We start from the raw sequence: 12,786 nt of genomic DNA, 5'->3' as shown, positions 1-12,786 counted from the left end.
ATACCATTTTTTTTTCATTTTAGATAAATCAACGAAAAACTTCTCTTAATTTTGCACCCTGAACTACGCAAAACAATCTCAAGTGTTGAAAAAATTCGGAAATGTTTGATGGAATCTTCCAAATTTTGTCAGACAAAATTATTTAGTAGGCGAAAAAACTGCACACTAAAGGAATTCAGAAAACTTTAAATATAATGCTTTATTTTTATTTTTTTTTTTTTATAAAATAGTTCGAAACTTTCGTAAAATATTTTCGAAAAATTCTAAAATTTTGAGGTTTTTTTCTAAATAAAAGTTTGAAATTTACAAGAATTCTGAACTTATTTTAAAAATTTCTAACTTTTGTATCAGAAATCCGAAAATTTGAGAAATTTTTTTAGGAAAATTTGGAAAATATTTTACGAAAATTTCGAACTTTTTTTTAATAATGAAATTAAAATATTGGACCAAAACTTCGAAACTTTTATTGTATCATTTAGACCAAGGAAATTGGTATGTTTGTTTATTAATGAGCTCGTTCAATTTAAAACCAAAACAATTTATAATTTACTGTAAATTCCGAACTTACTCTATATTACCTTTTAATATTTCTAACTTTTTTATAAAAAATTCGAAAATACGAGAAAACTTTTCCGATAATTTCGAAATTTTTTTAGAATAATTTTTAAAACATTTTACGAAAACTTGGAACTTTTTTACAATTAAATGTGAAAATTCAACCAAAACTTGACGAAAACTTCGAAATGCCGTTCGGAGTCGGCATAAAATAAGTAGGTTCCATCCCGCCCATTTGTAGAAAAAATTACAGGGAGCACGACGGAAATTGTTAGAGAAGCTCGGCCTAAAATCTTTTCGGAGGCTATCGCGCCTTACATTAATTTATTTTATTTTAATTTGAAAATTCAAAAAAGTTTTCTTAAAATTTCGTACTTTTCCTATAAAAAATTCAAAATAAAAGAAAAATTTAAGAAAAGTGCATTATATTTTTTTTTTCAAAAAAGTTCGGAAATATCGAATAATTTATTTAGAGTTTTCTGAATTTTTTGATTGTGTCATCCTCAGAATTCTGAATTTTTTTATTTAGAAAACTGAGTTTTTGAAGTGCGCAGTTTCGTAGCCCAATCAATTCTAGCCCCACAAAGTTCAAATTAAGGGTCTCTCAAAACTCGTAACAGTTTTTGATAATTTTTCTTTTGAAGGGCGCAGAAGTGGCAATTGTTATTAAATTTCGAAAATAACATTCTCCTCTTTTTGTTTTCGATAACCATGCATTTTATGACTGAGTATACGCAAACTTATTTGAAATAAGTTTTGGAAAAAATTCAAATTTGAGAAAACTAAAAATAAATATATATATACAAATATTTTTTTAATTTTATGAAAATTTCGAACTTTTTTTTAGACGAAACCTCAAATTGTCGAAAACCTATACGACTTTTGAGGGCACTTGAAAATTCGTGAAAATTAAAAAAAAAAATCGAATAGTTAAAAAACAACTCGAAAATTCCAGAAAAGTTTACGAAAATTCCGAACTTTATTTTATAAAAAAATTCAAACTGTCAAAAAGCAATGCGAATTTTGACATATATTGTATTTGTACTTTTTAGACGAAAATTGATAGGGCCACAACAATGCATACTGAAACAAATACAGAAAATTAAATTAAAAAAAAAAGTTGGAAAAAGTCGTAGAATTTTCTCGAATTTAAGATTTTTTTTCAAAAACGCATTGTCTCAGTTACAAATTTCATGGACGTTTTCTTTAAAATTATCAAAAGCAGATAAAACAATAAATTTTAAATTTGTTCAAAATTTACACTGCTTTGTTCGTGTGCACAGCTGTATATACCGTTCCTCGAGCATATCAACCCTGCATACTCACAACCTCTTCCAGCAATAGAAGGGGTAGAGTTGATTTGGAAATTGGTGCTCGGCATATTCGTTTATTATGCATTTGCAGTTGTGGTGAACTCGTTTTTCTTCTTAGTAAATTTATTATATTTATTATGTGGTTGTTTGTGTGATTTAATTAGTATTAATTTGATAAATCCAGGTTCTTTCACTGTACACAGCCCATACCAATAGCTGAGGTTGTATCTTTCTTTAGTACTTGTAAATAAAATAAATTGTATTGCGTACTGTGGTGCTGGTAGGCGTTGAGCCGCTAACGCTTGGCTTCGGCTTCCCTCTTAATGAACTAATTAGCGGTTTATAATTATGGAGACGTTATTGGAATGGGTTAATGAGGGCAGGGCAGTCAATTTTTAGATATTATGTGTTATATAATTAGTTAAGTTGATCAGACACACATATTTAATCTTGCGTATTTCAACGTACTGAATACGAATCTGGGCTTCGTGTATTACAAAATTGTCCAAAATTGTGACTTAATTAACATGCCTCTATATTCTGTTAACATAGATACAGTACCATTGTACTTTGAACTCACTATCTGGTACGAAATGGTTTTCAAGATTGGACTTGATAATTGGCTAGTGGCAAGTGTAGGTGAAGGAGTACAACAAGAAGTAAACATCCTTCAGTGTTGGAGATGGACTTTAGCAATTCTCAGTGCCGCCATTGGACCTTACGTAATGTACCAGCTACTTTGAGAGACATGTGCATCAGGTACTAGACTAGGATGGAAAACATGCCTGATGAACCTGTACAATATACACCAAGGTATTGGGCATTCGGAAAGCTTATATTAGTGAACGGCATCAGCAGTCTGATGGTAAGGTCGAACGATTTAATAGTACCATAGAATAGCACCTAAGAAAGTATTGGACAAGTTTGAAGGCCTATCGATCCGAAATACATGAGAAAACTTGACAGACTTTTGCAAAGGTAATATTTGCCAATGAACTGCGGTCGTCAGGTAACTTGAAGCTTTGTAAGAACACTGGTGCGGAAAGAAATGTCAGGAAATCCACTTGTGTCTTCCACTTGTTTCTGGGAGTAAGAGATGACAGAAATACACGATCTTGTGAAACAACGCACCAATATTGCGAGTAACGAGATGAAAGCGATGTAGGATAAGGCGATAAATTCGGAAGGATTAATGGAAGTTGTTTAAGTGCTGTTATACAGCCCACAACGAAAGAAAGGCCTGTCTCCGAAATTTAGTTGTATAAAGTTATAAAACGCGTCAACGATGCTGTCACTGGAGATGGCTCATTTGGAGTGGTTAGCAGCATTTGCATCGGGAAGTTTGTTTGATCGGTGGAGGGTACCTTGGCGAATATTACTATGCCGCTAGTAAATATGTGCTATAAGAGCAATCCAAGCTCATGAGACAAAAAATAATTACGTACACATGTAAACAGCAATAAAGAGTGCATATGAAATTACAGAAACGAGAAATAAATAAGCAACTATTCAGTTCGCGCAAAATATAGATACTGTGGAAAAATAATGGCAAGCAGAGTATATAAAGTAATATAGTTTAAACAAGTAAGGAAGGTTAAGTTACAATCAATTGTAAATGAGAAATTGTCAAATAGAATGAGTAAATTAGAAAGCGTCAGTTGGAAATAAGAATTTTTTATTGTAAACTCGATTAGTCCAGTACAATACATATAAACTACATTTTCTCATTTTCATTTGATATTTTCTTTTTTAAAAGTGATTATTCTCATTTTCTTATGACGCTTTCACATTACCAATTTACTATCTCATTTACTACTGACTATTCTCAATTACAATTGTCGTTTTCCAATTATAACGGTTTTGCATTTACAAATTATTATTCTCATTTCGATATGACGCTTTCGCATTTACAATCCGTTATTCTCATTTAAAACTGACGTTTCTCAATTACAATTAACACTTTCGAAATTTCAGTCACTACTCTCATAGCCAAGCACCGCTTTCGCTTTCGCAGTCACAATTGACTATTTTCCTTTCCATATGACGCTTTCGCATTTATATATGGGGATATATTTTCTTTGGTGTAAAGGGTAAAAATATATTTTGAGAGTTGTTCTTATTTTTGATGTTTAAAGAAAGCTTTTGAAAGTTATAAATTTTGGAGAAAGAGCTAAATTTCCTAGCACTTAACTCAGATTTGAACTCAATCAATTTGCCATCAATCAATTTGCAATTAAGCCAAATTGTAGTATTACAAGTACAAAATGCGAATTAGTTTCATTAGGTTTCACAGTTTTCTCTGTACGGCCGAAATCGTCTTATAGATTTTGTTGTTTCCTGTATTCATAAACTTTCTTTGAATTTCTACTAATTAATTATTGATTTTTCAGTATTATTTTGCCCTTGTCTTTTTTTTTTTTAAGATTCAATTTTCAAAAGATAAACGCTACAAAAGTTACCAGAAGCTGAATACTTGACTTTAATGAATAGAGTTTGTAGAGCGATTCTTAGTGCTTTGATCAAATTTAGTAAAAGGCGTAATTTAATATTTTAATAATCAGCTGAAGCGCTCAAAATGCGCCCTCGCAAAAGAGCTTAAAATAAAAGACACTAAGCCGGCTTTTGTTTGCATGATAAACAAATTGAGATAATAATAACAACAAATGAAAGCTGGCAAGATATTAAAATATTTAATAGAACACCTGTCGTAAAATTAATAATTAGTGCAATACGGAAATAAATTGAATAAGAAAGAAACACAAAAGCTAATTAAGTACCCAAAGACAAACAAAAATGTGAACAAAAGCTTAGATTTCCATAAAACGTGCAATGAAAGCTTTTGGTAATGAAATTTCTACAATAAACGGCGTAGTTACTTCGAAATCAAAAAAAGTCACACTAAGAGAGGAAGCAAAGCTTAAGGAAAACTAAGTAAATGAAAATTTAAGAATAAAGAATGCGCAATACACATACATAAATTAAACTCTTCTATAGGCAAATCTCTAAATAAAGGAAAGCCAAAAAAGTAAAAAAAAGCCAGAAGAATAATTGCCAAGTGAAAGCTGCTTTAAATGCAGAAAGGAGTAACTTGCCGTTACTACGCATAGAAAGCTGAAAGGAAAAATGAGTACTCGGCACAAACTAAGTATATTTTTATACCCAGCTAAGTACAGGGTATTATAACTTTGATTGGATAACGGTTGGTTGTACAGGTATAAAGGAATCGAGATAGACTTCCATATATAAAAATCATCAGTATCAAAAAAAGATTTGATTGAACCATGTCCGTCCGTCCGTCTGTCCGTCTGACCGTTAACACGATAACTGGGTTAAATATTGAGATACCTTCACCAAATTTGGTACCCGAGCTTACCTGGACTCAGAATAGATTGGTATTGAAAATTGGCAAAAACGGGTGATAACCATATGTGACCCGGCCTATGAAAAGGTGGCTTATGACTCAAAAAAATAAATAAAATAATGCAAAAGAAAAACTACTAAGAAACTGAAGAAATGCATTGCTTATCTTTAACAGCTGTTTCTTTTTTGAGTCATAATCTACCTTTTCATGGGCCGGGTCACATATATGTATATATAACATTTTGGAAAACACAAAAAACCTGATTATTTAGTAAATAATACACCTAGAATGTTGAAATTTTACGTGTCGACTGATATTGAGACTCTTGATAAACATTTGAAAAAAAAAATTTAAAATGGGCGTGGCACCGCCCACTTTTGATAAAATCAATTTTGCAAATATTATTAATCATAAATCAAAAATCGTTTAGCCTATCGTAACAAAATTCGGCAGAGAAGTTTCCTTTACTATTAGGAATGCTTTGAAGAAAAGTTAACGAAATTGGTTAAGGACCACGCCTCATTCTATATAAAAGATTTTTAAAAGGGTCGTGGGTGAATATAATAAGGTATATCATTGCAAAAAGAGCTTTATATTATAAACGGTGTTTCATTTCCCAAGTGGATTTATAACAATAAATAGGAAAAAGTTCAAATTTAAAAAAAGAGGCGTGACACAGACCCTTTTATGACTAAGCAATTTTCTATATTTCGGAGCCATAACTCGAAGAAAACATAGGTCAGAATAGAACCATATGTATATTGTACCGAATTTTGTGAAACTCCGCTTATTTTACACCTTCTTCTAACGTTCGTATCGCTAAACTGTTGAATAAATAACTCTAATATTTAATAATCCAAAATGGCCATTATTAAAGTACTTCACAATAACACTGATACTTCACAACCAATAGCTTGCCTAAATCAAACTGAATCTGTTTACTCAGCTTTCGCTCCTTTTATAGTCTCTGCTGTCTCGTTCGCATACTTCTAGGCGTTTCTTCTTCTAAAATTTACTACTTGTTTACCAGCTATAAATTTATCAGCTATAATTACAGATGCACGATTATGGCTTCTCGCATAGCCATATGCGCGTGTATATGTGAGTGATACTTCCACTGATGATTGCATACTTTTGGGAGTATCTCAGATATATGCATGTGTTTGTGCAGCAGCGGAGAGTTGTATGGACATATGTGTAGGCATAATGATTAATTTGTTTATGTGCATACAAGTCACTGCTTAGTATCGGCTTAGAGATGATAGTATCCCTTAGTGTTGCTAATATTCGTCACAATATGTATTGTTGCGCAGCCTTGTAACACTATTAAGCACACAAAACAAACAACAACAGCATTTCAAGTGTACAGATGGGTATGTAATGTTCGGTTTCACCCAAACTTAGACTTCCTTACTTGTTTTTGCTTGTTGTTTGTTGATGGCACAATCATTGGGCTTAAGTAATGGAAGATTGATGAAAGAAGACACAAAGCATGTGAAAACTCATAAGCTCAAAGCTAAGTGTTTGAAAGCATTGATGTTATAATGCTTTTCTAAAAATCTGTACGGAAGAATTTTTTTAATTTAGCTTATGTTTTATATTATTTATTTTTTGCATCCGTCACTAGGGTAGGCATCTTGTCGAATGTGAGAAGACTTAGACGGTATCCATTACGCCCAACTATGTGGCTGAGCGGTTTAGGGACTGCATCTACGTTAGTGAGAAAGGAGAAGGAAACGGAGAAGTAGAGTGGAAAAGGGTACGTAGCAGAGGAAGTAAAAGAGCGCTGTCGCAGTACCGTGCTGCACTAAGAATAATCCAACGATTCGGAGAAGTAGTCGATCCAGCAAAACTGGAAAGCGAGCGTTTGGAAAGGGCCCGTGAGGCGCTAGAAGTAGGTTGCTGAAAGTACGAGAGTTTTTTTACGAGAAATCCTCAGTACGGCAACCTGCATCATAAAGAGGCAGAATGGGCAAGCAAAGTTTGGCTGAATTTAGCGATGTTCTTTCTTGCAAATTATGCTAGGTTATATTATGTTATATCAAACAACGTTATGTTTCTTTTCTGGATCAGAAACAATGATAGACTGAACCTTCACCTATCGAAGTTTTTCACTCAAACTGTACTTTTTATTAAATTTATCATTTAAAGCAACCCCTTTGCAACTTTTTGGCAGACATACATATGGCATTTTAATACTTGATTTCGAATAATCGGGCCAGTGATAGAAATTCAGCGTCCTAAATTTTTAAACAGTTAAGATGAAGATGAAACCCTTACAAACCCTGGGACAACGGACTGGTACAAACTCCACAAATATGTAGCAGAAAGACTGGGTCAACCTAAAGAGGTTTCTGTTGTAAAGCAATTGAAGAAGTACAACAACTTCTTGCCAAAGGCGCTAACAACTGCGCACAACAGAGCTTATCTAAGAAGACTAAAGGGAAAACAAAGCTACGACGGTGTAGTAAGGAGTCCAGTTCTCTTAGAGAGCAGATATAGAAGATTTTAAAGCTGCCAAAGTTGTGGAAAACGAGGAAATCGGGACGAATATAGAGATCTGTTGAGGATCTACAAATGAGAAATCAGCAGGTCAAAGAAGGTTTCAGGGAATACTCAAGCAAAACGGCAAGACTTGGGAAAGTCCAATTTATGTCTTGGAGAACAGCTTAAGTAGTATTCATACCGAAACCTGAAGAACCAGTCATCTGCACAAGAAAGGCTAAAGTCCTATTAGGTTGACATATTTTTGAAAAACTTTCTAACGTCAAATTGAAAGAAACATCCTGAGCCGCAAACTCTCTTATTGGATATTTAAGGCAATTGTAAAACCCTTACTATACTATGGGGCTGGAGAGGCGTGAACAGCCCACATAACAAATACGGACACCAAAAAAACTTAAAGAAGTATGCAGATCATCATTGGCTAGCATAACAGGAGCCCAAAAAGTTACCCCAACAGCAGCATTGTACCCTATTCTGAAGAACGCAGTTGGTAATGGTCAAAAATATGGCGATAGCAACTTACACAACTCTTAAGGCTTCGGGTCAGCTTGAGTGCAGGTCTTATGGCCATAGCATTAAAGCACCATCTAATTTTGAGGAAGCAGAACAAATGGGCTCGTGCCTGAGTTGTGAAAAAAATCTTGGTGTCATATATGAACCGGAGGGTTGGTGTTAGGATACAGAAATGGCAGGGCGTACTATACACGATGGTTCTAAATAACCGAAAAGGATCGGTTTGCTGTTTACTGTGTAAATTCAAAATTAAGTAGACATTACAGGATGACAAATAACTGCAGTTTCTCTCAGGCGGAAATTGTAGCCGCGAAGGAAGCAGCAGACATTTTGCAGGAAGCGTGCTTAAGCTGCAGTCGCGGCGAATAGCTTCACTTCAATAGCTTCACACTTCAGTCTATGTCAGGTCTTTATTGACCAACCAATTCAACCTAACCTAAAGAAAAAGATGAGCCGCGCTCGTCTTTCAAATACATTTCGTTTATTAATATATTATCATTTTTTTTGCAAACTGTTTATTCTAATTAATACAATAAAACACAACCTTGTTTTTATTTGTGTGCGTGCATAAATGTTCAACACATTTCAATCGAAGCGACAGAAAATTAATGTTGTCGCATTCTGATGTTGACACATGAAATCTCCCGGCGTTCATTTTAATACGATCTAATTTGATGAGTGTTGGGAAGCTGTCATCATACTAAGATTGCGAGGCGCATGTGACATATCAAATGGCTGCCTGTTTGCATGAATCACATCTCATCACATATAAATACAAATATACATACATATGTATATACGAGTATACAACATAACCACTTGAGCATGTGGCTATATGATTTACCGCCACATGATACTCATTCTAAAGATGAATCAATTAAGTCAGGAAACATCTTTTGCGAAAGTGCTATAAGTGCACTTTTGTAAGAAAAATTTTAAACATAATTTTAGTGTCTAGCTAACTGTATTTAGTTAAACTTGCGACAATATTTGTTTTTCCAAATTTTACACTTAAATCTTTTTTACTAAAAGTGTCGCCTTCTTAAATGTTTGACTTCGCCTCAAAGCATTTGTTTGCAAACGAAAAGAGCTATAATATCTCTACTTTACGGGCAGTGTCCCATTAAATAAGTGGTGACATTACTATTTTGCACCCTCATTTTGAAATGGGCATAGAAAGCGAAAAAGAGGGCAAGTTAAGGCAGTCTAACCTTGATTGCAGAAAAATATGAGAAATGCTTTCCAAATAAGTACATGATTTGCTTTGATGAAATAATTTTGTTTGAGTTGAAAGCAAAGACTTAAGATTTTTTTTTATTCTTGCTCAGTTTTTTTTGTTCTACTTAAGCCATTGAAAATGAAATGTGTCAACAAGATGTTCCAAAGTTCACGGCTATTGCATGAACTGACGAAATTTTTTTTTTGTACAGTCACTTTTAATTAAAAAAAAAAAAACAATTTTTAATTTTATTTATTTATCTTGCAAAATTCTTTAAGATAAAATATAAAATTTGTTTTTTACAATTTTTGAGTGAAAACTTTTTATTTTAATTATACTTATTTTTTGATTTTACTTACAGAGGCAATTCTCGCTCCTTATGGATGGGTGTCATGTGGGCTTTAACATCTGGCACTGGCGTAGCTGTGGCTCTGTTGCAGGGATCTGCTGGACCACTGATTGGTGTAGCAATTTCAGCTTCACTTCTTCCGCCCATGGTTAATTGTGTAAGTAAAGATCAGAATTAATGGCGAGAGGGGAAGAGACAGTGAAATAGAAAAGGGGGTAGATAGGTATAACGGCCGTGACCGAGTTTGCCAAATTAGCTAATGAGCTCTTCGAACCTACTGAGTGCTATACCGGGCAAGTATGTACTACAACTCAGGCTGCATTGTTTATAAAATCAAGGATACTTAGAATTTGTATTTCCGACAATCTGCCTAGTCCAATACCTGGTACAGGCCGCTATAAGTTGATGGGTGTCGGCCCTAGGTCTACCCGGTATACTCCTTGTCCTCCTTTTATTGTTGTCCGACCATGCAGCTCTTGAAATTGCACAAGATAGATACTTTGTCAGTTATGTTCCGAGTCTCGAGCGATTTGCAGGCCTGCTAAACGGCAGTTTAATTGACGTAGAAATCGCTAAGAATTGCGAATATATTTCAGCTCACACACCTGTGTTGATTTTGGAGCTACGGTGTATATAAGGATGTCGTTGTTAGCGGGAACCATACCCCTCATCCAATAATTCCTACTTGGAATTATAGTATAAACACTGCTCCCAAACTGAAGTTTGGGGGTAATAATCTAATACAGAATTCAAAGTTCCCACCGGAAATAAATTAAGTATACTGCTATGCTCTTTCTGAGTATCCTCGCAGCAACGCTCAGATTCCCCGAGTCTCACTGTGGTTTGTGCCGACGTATATTGTATGTGCATGTCTATTGGAAGCAGGTTTAAGATGGGGTCTTATACCACCATGGGACATGTGTTGAAATTGTACTTCTAACTAAGACCTTCCCATCACAATGTAGAGTTAAACGTCAGCACTGCAGAAGTTCAACTGCCTCATAAAGCCATGGCACTTTCTCGCCATAGCACCATCGCCAACATCATCTTACAGGCGTACAAATTCCTCGATGCACGCTTTCCAGGCTAAAATCATCATCATAATCATTTCCTGATAATTGGTACTCTTTGACAGGGTTAACTGCTGGGTGTTTAGTCTTGATATTTCACTGAAGGCAATGTACCCGAAATCAGTGTCGTCGGCTCGTCAGCACACGCCACAATCTTCCCACCTTTTTGCGTAAATTTATATTTCTGCTTACATATTCTCGCTCCTGCCAGCTCAGCAGATAGCTGATATATTAAGAAGGAGATATAAAATCAAATTCTTTACTGGTTCTTCCATCTCTGCATTAACGAGGATTGTTTCTGTGCTCCAGTTTTAACGTAGTTGCAAACCCTTTCCACATCAACAAACCAGGCTAGAGTTCATTGTTTCTGATTATGGGATTTCTCCAATATTCGTATTGCCTCTTAGCGCTGTAAATTCTTCTGTCGGGTACGCATGCTGTGCCGTGGAAAAAAAATCTCCACCAAGGTTTTTGTGGCACAAAAATGTAAGACGTATTGGCCTGAATAAGGGAACGTCACTTTTGCGAATTTATTCCCTCTTCTTTCACTTTCGAAATGCTCCATCCAAGCTTTACTAAATCAATTTTAAAACTTCTTGTTTTCTATCACATTCAATATCTTAGCACACTCTAACATTTATCACATCTTAAATCATCCTCGTATACCATATATGATCATTAAACTTACGAAAATCTAAAAACTCTATAAAAATTTCCCTCTCAAAGAGCAATCTTATTTTTTGCTTGACTGCGCCAAAATAATGCGAAAATAATGCTGCGGCGATAAGTTATGTCTGGCAACCGTAAAAGCATAAATTTATTTAAGCGGCCAAATGCAATTTTTTCCACACCTACGCTGAGAAAAAAAAAAAAACACAATAAGGCTAGACAATGGAGCGTGCCAGCGAAAGTATATGTAAAAGATTTAGAGTTTTTGTTCATACCGACATTGTGTTTTCAGTTTACTTATTGCAGTTATTATGAGGTGGAGCCAAACATGACTACCAAACGATTTTTATTTGTATACCCAAGTAATAGTTTTGTAACGGAAGAACGAAATATTTAATAGAGTTTTCTTGATAGTCTATATATTTGTTATCGGTGTGTTGCTATTGTTTTACCCGGCTGTTATCGATTTTTTATCGAAAACTTATCGATTTTTTATCAGAGTGCCACCATTTTTTATCGGCGCATTATTGAAGAGATATTTCTTTTAATAGGCGAGTTATCGATTTTTTATCGAAAATTATAGATTTGTTATGGATATGTTAACACTTTTATCGGCGTATTATCCAGAGTTATAATTTTTATCAAAACTTTATCGACTTGTTATCCAAATATTATCGATTTTTGTCGGAATCTTAAAAACTTACCAGTTTCGTGTTACCAACTTGTGTCAGCTAATCGTCGGCCTGTTTTCAAACAGATACCGATATACAGTCGATATCAAATCAATGACAAATCTATAAAATGTCGATAACAAGCTGATAAGAAATCAATAGGAGTCCGATGACTGGGCGATAACAAACTGTTTAGGTGGGTCTAACAACAAGGTACGATAACCTCCCTAGATATTTTAGGCCGAACTTCTCTTCCAATTTGCGTCGTAATCATTTTTAATTTTTCCTACAAGTTTGCGCTACGGGACCCACTTGTTTTATGCCGACTCCGAACGGCATCTGCAAGGCAAATGAGTTTTCACTGAGATCTTTTCTTGGCAGAAATATACTCGGAATATTTGCGAAATTCCTGGAACCCACTTAAGAACTCAGAACAAAAAGTATGGTAAAAGCTAAAATACGCCTATATAGCAATATTAGCAGCATTCAAAACTGCATCTAGTTAAATCCATTCGTATGAAATTAAATCTATGCAAAAGAAGGAGGTTTGTAAAAAATACT

The 12,786-nt window shown here is 34.5% G+C and overlaps 2 protein-coding genes across 2 annotated transcripts in view; one reads left to right on the top strand and one right to left on the bottom strand.

Annotated features, from left to right (window-relative positions):
* The window catches only part of LOC137241500 (serine-rich adhesin for platelets), a 759,406-nt gene that overhangs the window by 429,117 nt on the left and 317,503 nt on the right, over positions 1-12,786 (bottom strand). The window lies entirely within an intron of this gene.
* The window catches only part of LOC137239647 (uncharacterized), a 244,279-nt gene that overhangs the window by 123,770 nt on the left and 107,723 nt on the right, over positions 1-12,786 (top strand). Inside the window, exon 9 of the mRNA XM_067765190.1 lies at positions 9,828-9,972. Coding sequence (XP_067621291.1) covers positions 9,828-9,972 — 145 coding nt within the window. The remainder of the gene's footprint in view (positions 1-9,827; positions 9,973-12,786) is intronic.

Source organism: Eurosta solidaginis, chromosome 2 (assembly GCF_040869045.1).
Source record: "Eurosta solidaginis isolate ZX-2024a chromosome 2, ASM4086904v1, whole genome shotgun sequence".
NCBI lineage: Eukaryota > Metazoa > Arthropoda > Insecta > Diptera > Tephritidae > Eurosta > Eurosta solidaginis.
Note: the sequence above shows the minus strand (reverse complement) of the source record. Positions and strands in the feature narration are given on the sequence as shown.